General features: G+C 34.5%; 2 protein-coding genes across 9 annotated transcripts in view; both read right to left on the bottom strand.

Moving 5' to 3' along the window:
* ebf2 (EBF transcription factor 2) overlaps window positions 1–4,496 on the bottom strand; it is a 51,674-nt gene extending 47,178 nt beyond the window's left edge. For 2 of the 4 annotated variants that reach the window (XM_087251241.1, XM_087251242.1), the window contains exons 1-3: window positions 4,320–4,493; window positions 3,907–4,051; window positions 1,851–2,007 (exon numbers count right to left, since the gene is read on the bottom strand). In XM_087251241.1, coding sequence (XP_087107367.1) covers window positions 1,851–2,007; window positions 3,907–4,040 — 291 coding nt within the window. In that variant the 5' untranslated portion in view covers window positions 4,041–4,051; window positions 4,320–4,493. Of the gene's footprint in view, window positions 1–1,850; window positions 2,008–3,906 lie in introns of all 4 variants that reach the window. The other 2 variants (NM_131418.2, XM_087251240.1) reach the window with 2 other exon arrangements.
* Window positions 4,497–12,912: 8,416 nt separating this feature from the next.
* sebox (SEBOX homeobox) lies at window positions 12,913–23,436 on the bottom strand. 5 transcript variants are annotated; one of them, XR_015489921.1, is made up of 6 exons: window positions 23,236–23,436; window positions 19,965–20,167; window positions 17,134–17,217; window positions 15,866–16,968; window positions 15,377–15,631; window positions 13,671–15,255 (listed from the first exon to the last, which is right to left on the bottom strand). XR_015489921.1 is itself a non-coding variant. In NM_001320052.1 (4 exon segments), coding segments are annotated over 4 exon segments (882 nt in total). In that variant the 5' UTR covers window positions 23,342–23,422; the 3' UTR covers window positions 12,913–16,479.
* Window positions 23,437–24,116: the final 680 nt, after the last annotated feature.

Below are 24,116 nucleotides of genomic sequence, written 5' to 3'. Positions count from 1 at the left end.
TCCGAAAAGAAAATGATAAATGAATATTAAGGTAAATAAATGAACATTTTTTAAATCAGAAAATAACAATTTAGTTTTTTTTTTGGTAATTTATTGCCTTTTAGACCCCGTATAAGCATTATATGGTTTAGTTATTTTTATTTTCCCTTTGTACGTCATTTGCATACCTTTTATGTTGCCCAATTTGTTCCGAAAATATTATCAAATATCGATACTTCTCAAGATATCGTATCAAAATGTGAAATGCCATCGTGACAACACACACAGACTCACAAAGTATACTGTAATTCAGCTTTCTAAGGGTAAATTCAGCCGCTTGGTGGAAAATATTCATTATTACAGGCACAAAATGTGTCATATCCATCACAATTTTCAACAGTAATAAATATGAGATGATTAGTGGAATGACTGAATGACTAGTGGTTTTGCCACTAGTGTGATCAGGCTGGATTTATGTGCTAAGATAATATAATTGCAATAAATAGTGCCTTTTTGGCATCTGACAACCTCCATTGGGTTGCTCTTGCCATGCTAAACAGGTAGTAATGATGAAAATGAAGGAACATTAACATAGGTAACACTCATTCATTATCCTTCAGCTTAGTCCCTGTTTAATCAGGGGTCACCACAGCTGGATGAACCACCAATTAATCTGACATATGTTTTTTGAGGCAGATGCCCTTCCAACTGCAACCCAGCACTGAGAAACACCCATACACTCTCTCATACACATCCATTCCCTATGGCCAATTTTCATTCATTCATTCATTTCCTTCTGCTTAGTCTGTTTTTCAGAAGTCGCCACAGCGGAATGAATCACTAGCTATTCCAGCATATGTTTTGGCCCTTCCAGCTACGACCCTGTACTGGTAAAAACCATACACTTTCTCATATACACACTCATCTATTCACTATGGCCAATTTTCATTTATTCATTCATTCTCCTTCAGCTTACTCTCTATTTTATAGGTTGCCACAGCGGAATGAACTGCCAGCTATTCCAGCATATGTTTTGCATATGTTTTGGCCCTTCCAGCTACAACCCAGTTCTGGGAAAAACCATACTCTCTCTCATACACACACTCATCAGTTTGCAAAATTTTTGATCATTCATTCATTTTCCTTGGCTCAGTCTCTATTTCAGAGGTCACCACAGTGGAATGAACCGCCATTTATTCCAGCATATGTTTTAAGCAGCCGATGCCTTTCCAAATGCAACCCAGCACTGGTAAACACCCGTACACTCTCATACACTATGGCCAATTTAGTTTACCCAATTCACCTATTGCCCATGTCTTTGGACTGGGGGAAACCAGACATATTAACAAATTAGGAAAAAAAGAGTTAGAGACATGAGACATTTTGCATGCTCTAAAATACAGTAAGTACAGTAATACAAAAAATGTCTTTTCTAATATTACTGGATATCAAGTAATCCATGCAATTTTATGAGGTTTTGTTTTTCACCCTAACCACAATCTTTTAAGGGATAGTTTGCCCAAAAATGAAGATTCAGTCATCTTTAACTCATCCTTCCCTTGTTCCAAACCTGTTTGAGTTATTCTGTTGAACACAAAGGAAGATATACAGAAGAAAACAGCCGTTGACTTCCATAGTATTTTATGTTTTTATTCCTATAGATGTCAATAGCTGCTGGTTTCAGTTATTTTTCAGAATATCCAAATACCTTGTTTTGTGTTCAACAGAAGAAGTAAATGTATAAAGCTTAGAACCACTTGAGTGTGAGCAAATGATGATTATTGTTGGGTGAACTCAGTGACGAACGGTAGGAAATTCATCAAACATCCAGTAAAGATAATGCAGGAGAAACAACAAGCTATAGAATATACCTTGTCCTGCTCCACAAAGTCAACAAACGATGTCCTCTCCACTTCCACAGGCTGTCCATTGCGATCATACAGCGCCAGAACAAAATGGAAGAAGTTGGACTTTCTGAGGTTGGAGGGAGGTTGCTTTTCAAAGTGAGCACGAGATAAGGCCACTCCACTGTGGATGATTTAAAAAAAAATTAATTTTTATGCATAAATAAATAATTAATTAAATATCTTTATTATAAAAATTACAAATATATATAATAATTAAATTAGTTCAGTAGTCTATGATAATGAAAATTGCTTTTACATTTGTAACTACATTTCTACTTGTTTATAAATTTTAATAACCTAAGACAATCATTTACTATTGAAGGGGTTCTTTTTTTCTATTTCATGCACTGTTGTCATGAAAAAAGTCAGTGTAGCTAATTTAACACATGTCTTGCTTTGTTATTGGATGCTCTTGCTAGGATTATAAGTAGCTTATGCTTTTAAAAAGTTAAAGGTTGATGCTTTGAAAAAAATACATTGAATTTCCCCTGTGTGAACATTTGTGTTTGCAGCATTTTTGGATATTTCAGAATCCCACATTTAATAGGAAACAAGCTCAGTGTGCACTTTATGAACCTCTCAAACAATGATTGATGTATGCTAAATTGTCTGCCAATACACTGTTTGATTAAATAACTACGCTGAATTTGTCACAAGCGGTAAAATTAGCCATGTTTAATGTAGACTGCTCCACAGTTCAAAACGCTAAAAGCAAATACAAATATAAACAGTAAAAATCTGTCCAAGGCACTCGATAAATGTGGAAAAAAATATTTAAAAGCCTTTTTTGACATGGCTATTCTATAAAACTGCGCCTAAAATTGATATATTGTTTTATATAATTGGTATAATAATATTTTTCCACATTTTTCTAGTGCTTTGGACTGATTTTTGCTGTTTATTCTGGTGAATCCCTTGCCCTAAGGCAAAAAGCACCGACACATTATTAATTTAGGGTACCCTGAGCACTTTTTGTTTAGTTTTGCATTAAATACAAAAATAATCAGTCAAAATAAGTAGAATTATGTAGCCTACTTTGTTGATTTCTGACGACTCCTTGTGTTATTTACAGCCTAATTTTAGTTATTTGCTTTTGAACTCATATTAAGATTAAAATTAATTAGCTGCTCATGCTATTAATTTTCGACAAAGTGCTCTATAATTATGGGTTAAATATAAACTTACGCTGAGCAAAATAGGCCTAATCAAAGTATAATAAATACGTCTCAAACTATTGCCGTTCAAGCGACGTGCTCAAGTGTTTTAAAGTAGGTCTGCTATCTCCATGAGATAATACGGGTTTCATTGTATTGTTTTGTTTGCCTCTTTCATTCGGCTCGTGACTCTGTCACCTCAAGCATTGAAGGCTGAACTATGATGCTCTAATCTCCGGTGTCATTTTACGTTCACCGCCACAGAAGAGCCTGACCTGTTGCTGTAGCTATTTTTGCAATGATACAAAAGGTTAATGAAATTAGTTGATTGAATATGCCTAACAACTACACAGTATATGATCAATTAGTTCTAAAAGCATATGTTTTTAGGTCATTGTAACTTATTAACCTAAGTTAATAATGTTTAATGTTCTAATTTTATAAGTTATGTGCACTGTTTTAAGTCAGTTTATTATAAGCTAAATGGACTCGTGTTAAATTGATTCAGCTTTAAAAATTAATGCAAACTATTTTTAAAGTGCAGCTACTTCTGATAATAGTGATAATAATAATAATACTAATAATAATAATAATAATAATAATAATAATATTAAGAAGAAGAAGAAGAAGTAGAGCCGCATGTGGAAATTTGTATAGCTACATATTTTGACAACTGACTCAAATACAAAAAGTTTTGGCTATTATTCCTAAAATGCTGCATTCTTCTGAAGATAAATGTGCATTTGTGGTGTTATTTGGGCTTTATTCAGATAGCGATGGAGTATACAGAAATGTTCTCAGTGTGTATATGTGGTGTTTAATATGGTGTTAAATGTTTTGGTGTGCGTAAATGCAGAATTGCCTACCTCTGAGCCGCTATGTTTGCATCAATAACACCGACGTTGCGCACCCAAGAACGAACAGGATCCATTTCTTCTTCAAAAGTTCTCACTTTCAACTCAGTGATGGTTCTAATCGAATGATCCTGACTCTCAAACATTTACAACAAACCTGTAAAGACAATGTAGACACTTGTGCAAAACTGAAGCTCTTCTCTGAAAAGAAAGTTTAAAACAAAAATCTGAAGATTCTGCTTCTCCCAGTCAGTGAATTGATATAACTATTCTCCAGAATTTCTCCAGAAAGTTTTTTCCCCCCAAAATAAGCTGTGATGTCCTCCGTGATTCTTTTTTTAAATAAACTGTTTGGTCACTTGCTTTCTTGGTGTAGATTTATCCTTCTTCGAGACCCATTCAAACTGTGCGCGCACTCCGCTCACCTGCTCTACGGGAGCAACATTCACTTTCCAAACATCATCTGCTACAAATAAACAACCCACTCCTGGATGAAAATATCCAAAAAATGCGTTGGAGAGGTTTTGTGTTTTGGTGAGGATGAGGATCGTGCCCGTTTAAAACCATACGAGCGTAGTGATGCTGCAGGGCTCTGTACTGGGACCCCAGTCTGAATGGGTTGCGCTGCCAGAGCTGGAGAAAGAGGAGGGGCAAATCCGTATTTGGAGAACTGAAAACTCCTCTTTTTTGACGTTCTTGCAGTCAATGACTACAAGTTAAAATAGCTATTAAAGGGATTTCGCTATGCTAAATTTAAAATGTCACAGCAAGCATGTTTTGTTTTTAAAAGATGTCTTATAGATGTCTAATAGACGTCTAAACATAGTCCTTTTGGCTAAAACAAGGCTAAATTTGGGCTGTCAGCGAAAATTCTAAACAAGAACTAGTCATATCAAATAAACAGAAATAAATGACTACACATATAAAGTCTGTCTATTTGACTACTAGGCTAGTTTTGGGCTATTTTTAGATGTCTATTATTTTCACTGACAGCCCAGGTTTAGCCTTGTTTTAGTCAAGCTAGATGTCTGTTTGACGTATATTGAACACAAATAGTTTGCTGGGTTATTTTGTTTTCATTTTATTTTATTTTATTTATTTATTTATTTTTTTTTGAGAAAGAGGTCTGAATCAAACTCCGGTTAATTAATTGTAGACTAAACGCTCAAACAAATGATGACATACAGGACATATCTTTGGTCAAATTAATGCAATGTCTTATCATATAAATTATACAGCAAAAAAAAACTAATAGATTTATGAGAATTGTAGCATATGCTCCTCATAAAATATTTAAAACAGCAATTTCTGCAGCCTACAGTTGTTGTATGTTTGCTTGTAAGAGTTATTTGTCTTTACCATCTAAAAAAACAATGATTTAGGTAAACGCATCCATTACAAAGAAAAACGAATCGTAATAAGTCTGGACGACTGACATCTGCGGTTAGAAAAGCAGCAGACGGGCAAAACAATGAGATTTTTCTAAACTTTTTTTGAGACCATTTCCTCTCTGTAAGAAGAAGCTTTTCCATCTTTTCTTGCTACTGGATGGGGTTATTGTCTGTGCGTGGGGCTCAAATAACTAAACAATGAATGTGAGCCCCCCCACCAAACACACACCACCACCACCCGGCTTATACCAACCATCTGCCAGCACGCCTCGGAGTCAGCTGTTCACCCTATTATGTGACCTGTTGCGGAATCCAAGCACACTCTCTCTCTCTCTTTCTGCAACGTACTCACGCTTTTATAAATCACCACGACGTTTGAAGATAATGTTGGTAAATGCTGTTTGGCAATCATAGATATCATGATAGGAATATGGTATTGTTTTTTAGAAAAACCTCCGCACCCCACACCAGATGTTTTACTAAGCAGTTCCTTCTCAGGAAAAAAGTGGGGTTTTATGAGTGTGCATTTCTCATCGAGTTCTTTCAAGTCAAATGAAAATGTAGGCTATGCTTTAGCTCTTTTCCAGTGTTAGCCTAGTCTATACTGTAAAATACACCAACTCATGCTGTCCCAATAAATCGATTAAGTTAACTCAATTGTTTTAACAAATTTAAGTAGATTGAACATAAATTAAGTTGTCCCAAAAAATCTCAAGAATTGTGCCGTTTCAGCTCATTTTAGCCTAAAATGTTTAGTGTATAGATACTAATTTCTTTATCATATAAAATTATGTTTATGATTGACCGATATGCATTCAAATATTTGCGCAAAGACTAACATTTTAACAGTTATTGTTTGTTTATTATTATTTGTTGATAATTATTTATTGGGCGTTATTTTCTGCTTAATTTTAAGTGCAAGAATATAACTTTCCTTTATTATGCATTGTCATTCGGAACTCGGTTTCAGCCTAACAATCCTAATTTTTTGTGTTCGTGATTTTAGGATGTTGATATGGTGATTGCATCACTTTTTGAGAGAGAAAAAAACTTGCAGCATATGCTCGGATTTCCCTGGAGAACTGAGCACAAGCATTTAATGAAGTTATAATTTTTAAATATATTTTTAACAGATTCTCTGGTTTTGGAGGTGCCAATATTTATGTTGATGTTTTGCGCACATATCGTCAAATCATTGAAAACTTGTCATTTATTGATTGATTGACTCAATGATTGATTTATTGATTGTAGCCTAGGCGGTAACGTATTTCACGTAACACAATATGCATGCAAAATATCATGTCTGTCAGGATGAAAACAGCTTACAGGTTATATGAAAAACAACCTTTTCCTCTCATAATAGTTTTACAATTCATAAAGCGAGGTGCCATGCAAAAGGGATTGATTTAACGCGTATACTTTATTTAAACGACTTAACAATTATAAATGTGAACTAAACCAGCCAATTTTTAAATTAAATCCAACGAAATTGTCATCACTGTTGCATCTAAATGTATAGACAATTTTAAAGGGGTGTAAACAATAGCAATGGTCTGTATTTCCAGTATTACATTTAATTTCCATAGCTCCTATAGGACTCCAAAATGGTCATTGATAATGTTATGGAAGCCGTTTTAACCTTAAGATATGATTAAATTGCCTCTTAAACAGCTTGGGCAATAAGCAGGAAATGTTCATGGGGCAGCGGCATTGTCACATTGAAATGGTCTAGTCTAACAAAGTTAGCCTAATAATCAAAAATATGTAATTCCAGAGTTTTACGTTTTTATTCTATTTATTATAAGATTACCAATATTTTAGGGGCTATTTTTATATTGTCTAAGTCTAAACTTTATATTAAGAAAAGTAAAAATTGTTAAACTATTAGATCTTAGGGTTAAATTCACCTATTCAGACACATAAATCTTGTGAACCACACATATGTTCAATGAATCTGGGTCCAGAGAAATATGTTTGGCCATTTATTTTAATAAAAACGGGGCGTTTGCTCAATTATCTATAGCCTAAATAACGTTTTGAAATGTCTCGCATTAATTTAAAGCCTTTCAAGTTAAATAATAATAATAGAAAAGTAGGCCATTTTCCTAATAATGCATAATGATGGCATTAGCCAACCTCATCTCCAAATTCAGCTACTGGCGAGGTGGGAATGCAGTTGAGTTGAGGTTAGCTTAGCACGTGGGTAACTTGTGCTAATGAATAGACTAGTCATCAGTAAAAAAAAAAAAAAAAAAAAACTCTCTTTTTTAAGAAATCTTGAACTTGGCCTGCTAGAGCACTAAATCACAAATAAGAAAGGGTGACAGAACAATCACTGCCTCAAGGAGCCGCCAGTCTGTGAAAGAGCGCCGCCTAGTGGTACAATCACGTGTCTCAAAAAAAAAAGTAAAGCAGCCCATGTGAAAAATTCTGGGACAAAAGCTAAACAGGTGCAAGTCATGAGCTTCAGTCATGATCTTGAATGTCTGTTCTAATCTGTACTAATTAAAGTTTTAATGTGTGTGCAGAGAACATTTTGAGTGACAAAATATTAACTGCTGTTTAATCATAATCATAATCATAAAGAGCTTTATTGCCAGGTACGTTCGCACATACGAGGAATTTGTTTTAGTGACAGAGCTTCTACAGTGCAACAGAATTTACAGAGACAGGACAAAAAACATAATAAATATCTAAAAAAGCAGTAAGTAGTGAATGCAAAAATATACAAATAGACAAGTGTATGTAGAGCTATATTACTATATACAATGTTATATGTGCAGCTGTTATGTGCAAATTGGCATGTAAAGTCTGTTGTTGAATATATGGATGAAAAGATCTTGCCATTTAGGCTGCTAAAATAGCCATTATTATGCATTATTAAAATTATTAGGATATGTTTATTAATTATTATACGATTTAATTTTACATTTATAAGTCAACATGGATGGAAGACTAAATGTATAACAACTCACAACATTTTAAATGGTCAAATTATTTTCATTTTTGTTTATTCATGTGTGACAGGGAAAATTCAATGTCAGGCCAACAACCCATATGAATACATAAATGAGCAAGTGGGCCGTCTTGAACAGCTAAAAAACAATTTTTAATATTAATACGGTCACCTACATGTTTACGATTTATCCGCAGGTAAGCAATAAAACTGATTATAGCTATTGTATGTGTTGGATCGTATTTCAGCCTTTGTCAACAAGCCTTGTTTCTCTTGATTTAAAAAGGCACAATCACTTAGCCTATGGGGTGAGTAAAGTGCCACTTGGTTGATGTGAAGCGAAGGATTTAATGCACAATGTCAATCTCCTTTCTCGGGTCAGTCACTGCATGGTCAGTCAACAGAAAAATAAATACTTAAAACTACTTTGAAATAAGTTAAAACAACACAATTCATACATTTCTGTGTGTGTGTGTGTGTGTGTGTGTGTGTGTGTGTGTGTGTGTGTGTGTGTGTGTGTGTGTGTGTGTGTGTGTGTGTGTGTGTGTGTGTGTAAATAAATATTTTATGTTCAATTCACTTAAATTTGTACAAACAATTAAGTTAACTTGTCATGTTGTGTTGGGGCAACATGAAGGGATTGTGTGGAACCCAGCATTTATTTACAGTATAACAAATCTGTAAATGTTTGCATTTTTAAAATTGAAAGTGCAAGTTTTCGTTTTTATCCACGCTGAAAAATCCAGCTTAAACCAGTTTAGGATGGCTGGCTGGTTTTAGCTGGTCGACCTGCCTGGTTTTAGAGGAGTTTTGGCCACTTCCAGGCTGTTTCCAGCCATTTCCAGCCTGGTCTTAGCTGGTCAGGCTGGAAAGTCACCAGCTAAAACCATCTTAAACCAGCTTGACCGTCCTGGTTTAAGCTGGACATAGCTGGTTTTAGCTGGTCATCTGGAAGGGCATTAATTTAATTTATTATCTATTTCATTTTGTAATGACTTTAATTTATGTACTGTAATTGATTCTTAAATGTCTTACTCTCAAGTTTATATCATGTTCTTTATTTCTTCTTTTTTCTTTATCTCTCTTGTATATTTTTTCATTGAAAATGTTATTCATATTCTGTATTGTAAAGAAATACTAACTTGTCAACTGTTTTTTGCAAAAAAAAAAAAAAAAAGACAAGCTAATCCAGCAAAAATAGGGCTTAAACCTCATAATTAAATAAAAAATGAGGCTAATAACTGCAAAAAGGCTGCAACCACATCTTTCACCAGGCTGGCTACCAGGTCATGTTTCCTTTATATTTCTGTTGCGTACTTACTTTACTTTTCCTCTAGATGGCACTAGAAGTTTTCTTTTTTTGTTGTTGTGATGCTGTTCATGGTACAATGTTAGATCTGAGCGCTCATTGCATCCAAAAATGATGATGATGATGATGATGATGTGGTAATACGTTTACATTAAGATGTCTATATATGTTTTCACTCAATTTCATGTGCTCACACAGGAAATTTGTTTAATCTTTTTTACCACAGCTTGACAAGATGTTGCTTCGTGGAAAAAGATTTTTGAGCAGAATGCATCCATGCTTTTTTGTTGTGCATTATACAGAACATTTCTATAAAAGTACAACAGAATTTTGTACTTTATAAATAAATGTTGTTTACATTTTTTATAATATTAATATACAGTTGAAGTCAGAAGTATTAGCCCCTCTTTGAAATATTTTTTTTTATATTTCCCAAATGATGTTTAACAGAGCGAGGAAATTTTCACAGTATGTCTGATAATATTTTTCTTCTGAAGAAAGTCTTGTTTGTTTTATTTCGGCTAGAATAAAAGCAGTTTTTACACTTTTTTTAAACACTATTTTAAGGTCAAAATTATTAGCCCCTTTAAGCTATTTTTTGATAGTCTACAGAACAAACCATCATTATACAATAACTTGCCTAATTACCCTAACCTGCCTAGTTAACCTATAGTTAAGTTAAGCCTTTAAATGTCACTTTAAGCAGAAGTGTCTTGAAAAAAATATAGTTAAATATTATTTACTGTCATCATGGCAAATATAAAATATAAGAGATGAGTTATTAAAACTCTTATATGTTTAGAAATGTGTTGAAGAAATCTTCTCTCCGTTAAACAGAAATTGGGGGAAAAATAAACACGGGGGGTAATAATTCTGACTTTAACTATATGTCTAAATATCTATACTTATATGGATCTGCATATTTTTCGTAGCAAGTGCATGGCATGCCACCATATGGTAAAATTGCTGATTTACATTTAGTCATTTAGCAGACGCTTTTATCCAAAGCGACTTACAAATGAGGACAAGGAAGCAATTTACACCACTATAAGAGCAACAATGAATAAGTGCTGTAGGCAAGTTTCAGGTCTGTAAAGTCTAAGAAGAAAAGCATTAGTAATTTATTTATTTATTTATTTATTTATTTATTTATTTATTTATTTATTTTTTTGAGTACAGTTAGTGGTATATCCAGAGTGGCAATTGCAGATTAGGAAGTGAAGTGGAGTTATTTATTTATTTATTTGTTGAATTGTGCTCTATATTCTCTACTCTAGCATATCATATGTTTTCTGAACCTATTTATGTTTTAATATATTAAAATGTTCATAAAGGTGTAATAAAAAAAATCAGTCAAGCACTCTTCTGAAAAAAACACAATTGCTTTATTATCACAGATTTACAATGGACTCACTGCTGCAAACAACGTAAGATTTAATAAAAGAAAATAAAAGGAATAAACTGACTATGGATATATTAATATTGTGTCCGCTGGGTCTTAAAAAGTCTTAAATTCACTGTGATATTATGTTGTAGGTCTTAAATAATTTTAAACAAACCTTAATTTTGCTTTGTCCAAGTAAAAGCTATCAGTTGGACCAACATCTATCCAATCACCAACATTACAACTCAACAGCCTTATTCTTCTACATTTAGGTTTTTATTGTAAAGAAATACAACTCACAACAGCTGTTTGACATGTTTGCAGCAAATTCCCCATTAAATTTCCTAATCAGGGAAAGAAAACTTATATGATTCCTTATGATAATACCGGGTCATCAAAAAACATCCTTAGTGTTTAACCCTGTGTAAGTTTAAAATGTGATTCTTAATGGTCTTAAAAGGGCTTTTAAAGGTCTTAAATTTGACCTGAAGAAACTTGCAGAAACCCTAAATAATAATAATAATAATAATAATAATAATTCTAGTATTAACAAAAATAATAAAAATAAATAATAATATTAATAATAAAAATAATAAAAAATAATAATAATTAATAATAATAAAACAATTAACAAAATAATAATAAAATAAGAATAAAATAAGAATAAGAATAAAAATAAGAATAACAACAATAAAAAATAATAATAATACTAATAATTATTATTTTTATTAAACTAATAATAATAATAATAATAATAATAACAATAAAAATATTAATAATAATAATAATTAAACTAATAAAAATAATATAATAATAATAATAATAATAATAATGTAATATTATACTGTGAGTTTCCTGGAACGACAAAATCTAAATTCCTTATTCTATATCCCTTTCCTATAGCTTAGTCTCTATTTTACAGGTCGCCACCGGGGAATGAACCGTCAACTATTCTGGCATATGTTTTACACAGCGTATGCCCTTCCAGCTGCAACCAATCACGGGAAAACACCCATACACAATCCTTCACACACACACACACTCATACACTACAGCCAATTTAGCTGATCCAATTCACCTATAGCACATGTGTTTAGGCTGTTGGGGAAACCGGAGCACCCAGAGGAAACCAACGCCAACACAGAGAGATCATCCACATAGAAATGCCAACTGACCCAGCTGGGACTTGAACCAGCAACCCTCTTGCTGTGAGGCGACAGTGCTAACCAATGAGCCACCGTGCTCAGATTAAAAAAATACAAACTACAATGTGGTTTCTAGGGGTTTATTAATATATTTGTATGGATAAATACATTGATCATAGTAATATTAGGAATGTTTGTGTATTAAACATCTCAGAGGTGACCTCTACTGCCACCTTGTGCTAAAAGAAACGTCTAAAAGAAAGTTCCTCAGGATCACCCAACATTGTGTACCGATCAACCTGTGATTATTATTATAATATTTCCTGTTTTGATTCTAACAATATAAGCACATATCCCTTCAATATCTTCCTCTGGATTAAAGGATGTAGGAGCACAGACAATACAGGCTGACACACAAAGCAGAGCATGACTGTAGATTTGACACTAGGATTATGGGAATTTATTATATTTTATTTGAAGATTATTTTTTGCTGGGGAGATGATTATGATACATGGAGATCAGTGTCCGGTGGGTCAGTCCAAACCCGAGGTCCCTGTATAATTACTGCGCTAGCAATATACTGCTTGGATCTTCAAAATCCAAATGTAATCTAAGACCCATAAGCTGATGAAACATGAGCCCTGGGGGTTTTAATTTTATCTTTTATTTAAATGTTATCTTGCTTTTATTGTTTTGTTTTTCCATTTTATTGTTTTGTTTTTTCATGCTGGAATGAAACACACATTATATCGCATGTGGTTGTCTCGTATTTAAGATTATACCATTGATGCTTTTGATGTTATTAATAAGACACTGGTCCAAATAGATTTTTGTTTACAACAATGTAAAAAAATTTATTTAGCAAAACAAAGAAATGTTATTTTGCTGCAGCTTTGAGCACAACACCACACATAAACATGTTTGTATGACAAAGATACTTTCATTTGTTAAAGGTGAATGGTAATAAATTAATAAACAAGAGATTTATTTACACAGAAATCAATACACAGCGTACGAACATCCTGAGGAAAGAGAATAAAAATGTAAATATTTTAATAAATATCCCCAGGGTTGAAGCTGGAAAGTCATCCGCTGTAAAACATATGCCAGAATAGTTGTCGGTTCATTCCGCTGTGGCAACCCCTGATGAATAAGGGACTAAAATGAAGGAAAATGAATGAATGTAAAAAATAATAAATGACAGGGAATTTGCAAAATTGTCAGGCCTTAAGAGTTCTGTCGGCAAACTGTTTCACAATAATATTATAGTTATTATAATATTATATATAATAATCATCCCTAAATATATGTTGGAAGATACTAAAACTACGTTTTTGCATTAGGAGTTAACAGAATACTAAAAAAAAAAAATTGGAGGAACCTTGTCCCATTAGTAAACTACATACTAACTAGCTACTGTATGCAGGTAAAGTTGGCTGATATTAAAGGGATAGTTCACCCAAACATGACAATTCTGTCCTCATTTATTGTTTGAGCTTCTGATGGACTCAACGGAAGATATACTGAAGATTGTTGAGGGGAAACTATTATTTTGCTGCAGCTTTGAGCACAACACCACACATAAACATGTTTGTATGACAAAGATACCTTTAATTTGTTAAAGGTGAATGTTAATAAATAAATAAACAAGAGATTTATTTACACAGAAATCAATACACAGCGTACGAACATCCTGAGAAAAGAGAATAAAGAGGAAACATACTAAAAAACATGTAATTTTAAAATAAATATCCACAGGGTTGCAGCTGGGCATCCGCTGTGTAAAACATATGCTGGAATAGTTGCCGATTCATTCCGCTGTGGCAACCCCTGATAAATAAGGGACTAAGCTGAAGGAAAATGAATGAATGTAAAAAATAATAAATGACAGGGAATTTACTAAATTGTCAGGCCTTTTAAGAGTGCTGTCAGCAAACTGTTTCACAATAATATCAACAATCATCCCTAAATATATGTTGGAAGATACTAAAACTACGTTTGTACATTTGCAGTTAACAGAATAGTAAAATAAAAAATGGGACAAAACGTGTCCCATTAGTAAACTACATACTAACTAGCTACTGTATGTTGGTAAAGTTGGCTGATATTAAAGGGATAGTTCACCCAAACATGACAATTCTGTCCTCATTTATTGTTTGAGTATCTGATGGACTCAAGGGAAGATATGCTGAAGAATGTTGTGAAAATAAACAGCCACTGACTTTTATAGTATTTTTGTTCTTGCTATGGATGTTCAACATTCCTCAAAATAGCTTCTTTTGTGTTCAACAGACGAAAGAGATTCATAAAGGTTTAGAACCACCTAAAAAAATCATTTTGGGGTGAAATGTCCCTTTAAAAAGACATTCTTGGACAATTAAAAATGAAAATGTACTCACTATCTACTTATTATTTGATTTAGTTTATTTATTCCATTTAAATTGCATTTTTGTTAGAGTTTCAACTCAGCATATTTTAAAGCTGAAAACCTGTAACTATTGACTTCTGTAGGAACAACAAATACTATAAAAGTCAATGGTTACAGGTTTTCAGATTTCCTCTAAATATCTTATCCTGTGTTAAAACTCAAAAAGGTTTATTAAGGGAGTGTAATTTATGACAGATTTTGTTGTTGTTGTGAAATCTCCTTTAAAGACACTTTTTTTTTCACCCCAAAATGAAATTTTACTCACTGTTTAGTCTCCGTCATGTGGTTTCAAACCTTCATGAGATTCTTTATTCGAATACAACATAAGATAGTTAGAAGAAAGCTGAAAACCAGTAACCATTGACTTCCATAGTAAGAAAAACAAACTCTATGGAAGTCAATAGTTACAGGTCTCCAGATTTCTTCTAAATTTCTTATGCTGTGTCGATACTCAAACCGGTTTGAAACAAGTAAATGGAGTATTAATTATGACAGAATTTTCGTTTTGATTTGAAATCTCCTCTTAAAGAGACATTTTCACCCTAAAATGAAAATTGACTTATTATTTACTCTCTCATGTGGTTTCAAACCTTTTTGTCTGTGTTCAACAGAATAATAAATAAATAGTGAGTCAGTTTTCATTTTGAAATGAAACTTCTGTCATAATTTATACTCCCTTTACATGTTTTAAACCTGTTTGAGTTTCCTTTTTCGGTTGAACATGACATAAGCTATTTAGAAAGAAATCTGAAAACCGGTAACCATTGACTTTCATAGTAAGAAAAACAAACACTGTGGAAATCAATGGTTACAGGTTTTCAGATTTCTCCTAACTATGTTGCGTTCAACAGAAGAAAGAAACTCAAACAGGTCTGAAACAAGTAAAGGGAGATTAAATTATGACAGAATTTTTATTTTGGTGTGAAATCTCCCTTTAAAGAGACATTTTCACCCCAAAATTAAAATTTCCTCACTATTCAGTCTCCCTCATGTGCTTCTAAACCTTCATGAGTTTCTTTTTTTCTATTGAAAACAAAATACGATCATGTAAAGAATGCTAAAAAAACAAGTTACGATTGACTTCCATAGTAGGAAAAACAAATACTATGGAAGTCAATGGTTACTGGTTTCCAGATTTCTTCTAAATATCTTATGCTGTGTTTAACAGAGGAAAGAAACTCAAACAGTTTTGAAACAAGGGAGAGTAAATTATGACAGAATTTTCGTTTTGGGATGAAATCTCCCTTTAAAGAGACATTTGTTGAACACAGTATAAGATAGTTAGAAGAAAGCTGAAAACCTGTAACCATTGACTTCTGTAGTATTTGTTCTTCAAACTATGGAAGTCAATGATTACATGTTTTCAGATTTCTTTCTAAATATCTTATGTTGTGTTTAACAGAGGAAAGAAACTCAAACAGCTTTGAAACAAGTAAAGGGAGAGTAAATTATGACAGAATGTTTGTTTTGGTGTGAAATCTCCCTTAAAGACACATTTTTTTCACCCCAAAATGAAAATGCTGGGTGCATTTTGTCTCCCTCGTGTGGTTTCAAACCTTTATGAGTTTCTGTATTCTGTTGAACACAACATAAGATAGTTAGAAGAAAGCTGAAAACCGGTAACCATTGACTTCCGTAGTATTTGTTTTTCCTACTATGGAACTCAATGGTTACCGGTTTTCAGATTTCTTTCTAAACATCTTATCTTGTGTTTAAAAGAAGAAAGAAACTCAAACAGGTTTGAAACAAGTAAAGGGAGAGTAAATTATGAAAAAAGCTGAAAACATGTAACCATTGAGTTCCATAGTAGGAAAAACAAATCCTATGGAAGTCAGTGGTTACAGGTTTTCAGCTTTCTTCTAAATATCCTATGTTGTTTTGAGTGTAAATCAATGACTATGTTACAACTACAACTACAGATTTAAGTCAGTTCTAGAAAGAAAACATATTTTACAAAAGAGTCTCCAGTGTTTAGCACTCTTCCAGATTAGTGACCACAGCTGCTTTATATATGAGGTCAGAAATATCTCCCAGTGATGTCTGTGGATAATGTGTCAAAGCCTGTCTTTGCAGAGCTTCCTCCAAACTGCTTGGATGTGCAGGAATCATTTGATCCACAGACACGGAGGAATACAAAGCCTGACTAGTAGTACAGTAAGACTTCAAGCCTTCAGGGTGAGCGGCAAAGCAGTTCATCTGCCAAACACTGCTGGACTGGTTCGGAAACGGATGTTGGATCCTTTCCGATGGGCAGCTGGAGAAAGACGAATCTCCGGGTGTTTCAGAGTTTCTGTTTGCCCATTGCAGGATTTCTGGTAGGTCTGGAGAAATGGGCGGACGATTTTGTGGCCAGGGATTCAGAGCCTGTCTAATAAGGCTTTGCTGATGATGACGCAAGCTTTTGTTGGCCTCTGGGTTTTGTTCTAGGTTTAAATCGGGATTGGTTGCTGGAAAAGTACACTGTAAAAAAAAGGATATGATCAATCAGTCATGACAACACATGTTTTTAGTTCAGTTTAACCTATTAAACTAAGTTATGCAAGCTGTTTTAAGTCAGTTTATCATAATATAAGTCTATAAGGTTAATTTGATTCAGCTTTAAAAAGTAAGGCAACCAGTGCATACGTCTTTGGCTGGACTCCTCCTGCTGACTGGTGTAATCAGTTTCTTGCTTTTCATACTGCGAGCTCGTCTGTTTTGGAACCATACCTGGAATGAAATATCAAAACAAAGACAGATTAAAGGATTAGTTGAGGCAAAAAATGAAAATTCTGTTATTAATTACTGCCTTCTGATGTCGTTTCAATCCCATGAGACCTTCGTTTGTCTTAGGATGACAAATTACGATATTTTAGATGAAATCCTGGAGCTCTCTCTTCCTCCATAGACAGCAATGGTCGAGAGACGTTCAAGGGCCAGAAAAGGAAAATAACACAGGCCCCGTTTACACCGCCAGTTAAATGTGACCCAATTCCGATTTTTTGCTCATATGTGACAGATCGGATCTTTTCTATGACCGTGTAAACACGAAAAAAAGGAATGCATTGGGTTATTCAGAGATCAGGCCTCTTTCATATGTAGAAATAAATCAGATACGTGACAATACGACTATCATATAAACAGGCAGATCAGATTTATTGAGCTGTTCCGTTTTGTTCATCATTAAACTTGCGGCATTGTGGTACTTCTCCGCGATTTAATGATGTAGAAGGAAGAGCGTGCGCGGTAAACGACAAAAACAGAGAAAACATAGAAGAGGAAAGTAGTCAGTCGCCACAATTTGCTCCCACCAGACCTGAGATTTCTCTCGTACCCACAAATTCCTCTGAATGGTGGAGGACACCATATATGAACCATAGGCGCAAGCTGCGATGACGGCCCTTTCAAAACCATTTTAAAGTTGGGTGAACTTCGCATATTTTGCAGAGCTAAAAGCAAGACAATTTCTTCTATCGAGGCTAGTGTGGCACAAACGCTAGAACCCGCCTTTACACATGAGCAACTTTGTAAGTTGTATGGCAAGTGTAAACACATGAATCGGATATGTGTCACAATTAAAATAACGTGTTAACTGACAGGCAAGAAAATCAGATACAGGCTACAAATCGGAATTGGGCATCGAGACCTGACAGTGTAAACGGGGCCATAGTAAAACATTTGATGTGACTACAGTGTCAAATACACATTTGTGAAAGAAAAAAAATATACGTGAAAGAGAAGATTTAGAATGAACAAAGTCGTATATTTACAGTTTTTTTGCCACACAAATGTGTTCTTGGAGCTTTGTACACTGTAAAACCCAAAACGTTATGGTAACTCAAACTATTTGAGAAAACTGATTACAGCAAACTATTTAAGTTTAAAAGCTAATCCTAATGAGTAGTCAACTTAATCCATCTGAGTAAATGAAGCAACTTGAGAACAGTAAAACCCAATAAATTAAGATAACTCAACTGAGTACTGTAAAGCCCAATAAGTTAAGGCAACTCAAACCATTTGAGGAAACCGATTGCAACAAACCATTTGAGTTAAAAACAAAAACTAATCTATATGAGTATTGAGTACTTACACCATTTAACTCATTACCTTCAACACTTACTACCTTCAACTCTGAGTTCAAAACTCTTTGCAAATGAGTAGAATTAACTTTCAGTCAACTTTGAGTCAACTAAACTCATTTCATTTGATAAAGTTGACTGTTGGGTTTTACAGTGTATGATTACAGTTGAACCACAGTAGGGGTTGCACCGACTAGTCCTCTAATCGACTTTAATGCTCTGCCTTGATACTTTTTGACTGACATCGACTAGTTGCGCTGCGCAGATTATGTGTTTTTTGACCTGAACTACATGGCAGCTTTACACACTAAGGTGGTTCAACAAATGAAACTGCCCTCCGATTATTTAAAGTAATTCTTAAAATGTTTTTTTTTTCTCAAGTCAGCGTCAAAGATTCACGTGAACTTTGAGTCATCCAGCAGATGCCAGTTAGATCACTCCATGCAAATACCCAGAGCAGATGCAAGCCAATCACATTTACGCAACCTTGGAAAAGTAATGTGATTGGCTGTTACTCTTTGCGAAGCGTAGACGCGGACATATTTCGTGAATAAATCAAAAATCGCACTTTAGCCATGAAGTTGTGACAAACTTCACAGCGAGTGTGAACATCATCCCTGGTAAACAAGGTGAAGATGTGCAGCGAGGACATGTCTGATAAGTAAGATGAGTCAGTAACTGCGAAAAACGTTAGACTTGAGCAAGATCTGGAGCAGCTTAGCGTGCACAAGAGGTAAAATATGCGTCTGAGCAAGTCTCTGACAGTGTAATAAGGCTTAACGTTATAGCCTTTGTCTTTCGTGCATTATGTCATGAATAACTTCACATGAATCTGTGTGCTGAGGACATATGCATTACGCCTGCACTATAATATCTGTTATTGTTACATTCTTAAGAGAATGTGCAGTGATTTATTTTAGAGAATGTTCACTGCATTTATTTTGCAGTAAAATTAGCCCGGGTGCTAATGTTGCATTATTAATGAAATGAAAGTGTTGACAGGGCATTTGTTTTGCACTAAAATTAGTAATTGGTAAAGTTGCATTGCTTTTGCAGTGTGTTATGAGCTGTCAAACTGCATGTGTGTATATTTCCTGCAAATAAATCACAATTTGTGGCGTTTTGCGAAACATTTGCATCTTGTGTTTTATTGATGACGTCACCAGCGACTAGTCGACGTCGACTTGACTTTCACCTCCAAAAATCCAAAGTCATTCAACCCCTACATTGAAGCCACAAGGATAATATTTTAGCTCATTGTCTGGATTTGAACGTCACTGGACCCTTGTTGTCTATGCAGGATGAGAGAGCTCCAGGATTTCATCTAAAATATCTTAATTTGACTTCTGACGTTGAATCGAAGGTCTCAGGTCTTAGGTTTTTCTTGAGATTTATTACCTGAATCTTGCTCTCTGGAAGCAGCGTGAGCGCGGCTAGTCTTTCTCGCAGTGTGATGTCTGGATACGGTGTGATCATGAATGCGCGCTCCAGTTCTGACAACTGAGCTCGGCTGAAAATCGTTCTCTTTCTTTTTCTCTGACCCTCAACGTGGCCTGTTCTGTCAAGTTCAGGAGAGGACAGCATGTGCTTGGTTGTCACATCTAAGGAAAAAAGTCACTTGTTTAGTAAAGTGTTTGAGAAAATAAAAGTGTTTAAACTATTATAATCCATTCATTCATTCATTTTCCTTAGGCTTAGTCCCTTATTTATCAGAGGTCGCCACAGCGAAATGAACAGCCAACTATTTCAGCATATGTTTTACGCAGCGGATGCCCTTCCAGCTGCAACCCAGTACTGGTAAACACCCATACACTAGTATTCACACACACACTCATACACTAAGGCTAATTTAGATAATCCAATTCACTTATAGCACATGTGTTTAGACTGTGGGGGAAACAGGAGCACCCGGAGGAAACCCACACCAACACGGGGAGAACATGCAAACTCCACACAGAAATACCAACTGACCCAGTCAGGACTCGAACAAGCAACCTTCTTGCTGTTGGGCGACAGTGCTAACCACTGCGCCACAGTGTCGCCCATACGGGTTGCCATATTGGATTAAGAGTCATTCCCTTAATATGTTCAGAAAACAACAATAACCACAATAATAATCTAACAATGCAAAATACAATGTAAAAAATTCTTCCTGTCTTATTTTGTTTTAGTTAAATCAAACTTTTTTTGTCATCTCAACTTAGTCAAACTAACTAAAGCAGGGGTGCTCAATCCTGTTGCTGGCGATCTACCTTCCTGTACAGTTTAGCTCCTACCCTAATCAAACCCACCTGAACCATTTAATTAGGACCTGAAATTCAATTGATAATTACAGACAGGTTTGTTTGATAAGGGTTGCAACTGAAATCTGCAGGAAGGTAGATCTCCAGGAACAGGATTGGCAGGGGCGGACTGGCCATCTGGCAATTCTGGCAAATGCCAGAAGGGCCGGACCAATTTTTAAATGTGGGCCGGTCAGTTTTTTTTTTATATGTATTGTTTTTAAGTTCAGACAGCTTTTATCGCTTGCTAGATGTGATATTATGATGATGATAATAAAAATAATAATAATAATAAATGTTAGGCATTTGGCCCAATCGGCAACTGCCGCCTGGTTTCAAGATGGGCCGACCCAATCCAAGGTTACCCGGACATATTCAAAATCTGGCAATAATGTCATATTATTTCACCATCTTTACACCAAAATAAATAGTGAATGTGGATGGGGCTGTGTCGGTGTGGTAATGTGGGCTGGTGTGGCAACAGTGCCAGGGCTGAATTTTAGTCCCGGTCCGCCCCTGAGGATTGGCCACGCCTGAACTAAAGATACTACGTTAAAAAACATTACAGAAATTTCGTTTTTTATGGCTAAAAAAATGTAGTTAACCTGACAAGCTTATTAAATTCTCCCTGCCTGGAGTCATCTCAACTTAAATCAGTCAAACTAACCAAAGAACATTGTTAAACCCAGCAAACAATTTTGTGTTTAATACACGTCTAATAGACATCTAACGCAGCTCAGCTAAAACAAGCTAACCTTGTCTGTCACTGAAAATCTAATAGACATCTAGGAATAGCCCAAAACTAGACTAGTCGACTAGACAGACTTTATATGTGTAGTCATTCACTACTGTTTATTTGATGACTAGTCTAGTTTTGGCCTATTCTTAGACATCTATTAGATTTTCACTGACAGCCCAAATTTAGCCTTGTTTTAGCCAAGACGACTATGTTTAGACGTCTATTACACTCTCAGTAAAAAGGTATGCAGTGGTGCAAACGTTTCTTGATGAACAGTTTTGTACCTGTGTAAAAAATGTACCTCATACGCTCTACAGAAAAGACCTCTTATGATACTTTTCTGTACCTTTTATGGTACAACTGAAATGAAGCTTGTTCTCACAGAAAAGGTGCAAAAGAGTTGGACAACTTCTTCTTTATTACAATAGTTATGATAATAGTTATGACTGGAAAGGCAAAGTGATTTTAAGAGTAATTCCCATATTAAAACATGAATCATCATTTAAAAGCATGTGCTTAAAGAAACGTATAAACACTAATTATTAAGTTCTATAATACAAAACAACTGGTAAAACAAAACGATAAAGTGGGTATTAAACTAAACATTTAAGGCATTTTTAATAAACATTTGGTGAGCCTTTTCTGATAAATACATTTTCATTATTGATATACACACCTTTTGGCGTTTGCTTTCCACTACACACATGAGCTGGCAAAAGCATACGCATAATTATAATTCTATTTTAAAATTAAGAAAAATTAAAAGTGCTTTTAAGTGATTACAAAGGTTTTGTATGAAAATTGGAGAAAAAAGGTTTTATATTGTACATGCACTGAAAAAAATATGTCTGCAAAATTGTTGCAAATAATTCATATGGGTTGAATTTAATCAAACAAATTCAGTTTAGTAATGTTCAGCTTAATTTGTTTGTTTAAATTCAACCCAAATAAATTGTTTACAACCACTTAAAATAATTTAAATAATGTAGTAAATTCAAGGAATCATCTTTGAATATTTTTTTAGTGTGGGAGAATGTGTTTCTGTAACATTTTTGTGAAAAGTGTTGTGAAATGTTTATCAAAATATAATAATAAGTATTTTTTATACTTTATTTGAAATGGAAAAAACAAACATTGTTTAAAATGTATTTTATGTTTTATATTTACTGAAAATAAATTTACATTTTGGATATAGAAAAAATGCCTTTAAATAGTTCTTGAACAAACACATTTGACTGTTAAGGTAGAAAGAGTCTTGTCACTGTAGTGGTACCTTCATGGATCAGATTTGTACCTTTGATGCGGTACAGAGTATTGTGTCTGCAGGTTTTTAAAACCAAATGTACATTTTGGTTTCCCATCATGTCCTTAAACGTTCAAACTGCAATGATATAAATTAGTTTCTTTGTCTTAAGGTACAATTTTGTTCAATAAAAAGATACTGCCCCAGTGACAAGGGTCTTTAGTAAAACACTGTACCATTTTTTCTGAGTGTAGACATCTATTAGACAGCTTCTTAAAACAAAAAATGCTTGATGGTAACTCAGTATAGCTAAAAAAATGTACTTAAAAACTGAATAATTTACAAAATAAAGTTAAAGAAACATAAAAGCATTTGTTGTCGTGACAGAATTAAATGCAAACTTACCTGTAAACTGAAGCATATTTGTGTTGAAAATAAAATCACTTTCTGTCTCCATGTTAATTTTCTGAACTAGGCCTAAATCAAACGACTGGTCATAAAATAGCGCCATAGTCCAGATTCTGGGGAAAAAATGAACAAGTTTAAAGTTATAAAGCGCAGTCGTCCGCATCCAATCCTTTCCACATTCAACGCTGAACTGAATTTACGGCGCATTTCAACCCACCTTCTATATACTCGCCCCTTTTCACACCCGCCCGCTCCTGTATCGCCCTTCAAGGTGTCGTCGATGAGGAATAAAAAAAAGCTTTCAACTTTGATCCCCCCTCCCCACATGCAAACGCGTCAAGTAATCCCTCCGCGAGCATGTCTGGCAACTCCACGTCCATCTCCTGTATATTATCAGTGAACAGGAAAGCAGAGATTCAGATTGAAGTCTGATGGGCGTCCTGCCGATGTCTGTCACAGTCACAAGATCCTTTATCAGGCAAATAAACCACACACTTCACCTGTCTGTTTTTGAATAAATAAATAAATAATATTTCTTCATGTTTTGAATAAAAGTAGGCTATTTTAATGCACGTTTTGACCATCTAAAAATATAGAGTATAAATAAATTATTTTCCCTGAGATGGGTTGCGGCTGGGAGGGCTTCCGCTGCGTAAAATAAAACGTGCTGGATAAGTTGGCGGTTCATTCCTCTGTGGCGACCCCGGATTAATAAAGAAACTAAGCTGAAAATAAAATGAATGAATGAATAACTAAATTATGCAACACACAATGGATTTGCGTTGAGGTAACATGAAGGAATAGTTAACCTCCCTACAAAAATGTTGTGTTTATCAGACGTCTAATAGACATCTAAACATAGACAGCTCCAGGCTGGC

This window comes from Danio rerio, chromosome 5 (assembly GCF_052040795.2).
Source record: "Danio rerio strain M-AB ecotype USA chromosome 5, GRCz13ab, whole genome shotgun sequence".
Classification (NCBI taxonomy): domain Eukaryota; kingdom Metazoa; phylum Chordata; class Actinopteri; order Cypriniformes; family Danionidae; genus Danio; species Danio rerio.
This window is presented reverse-complemented; position numbering and strand designations above follow the sequence as displayed.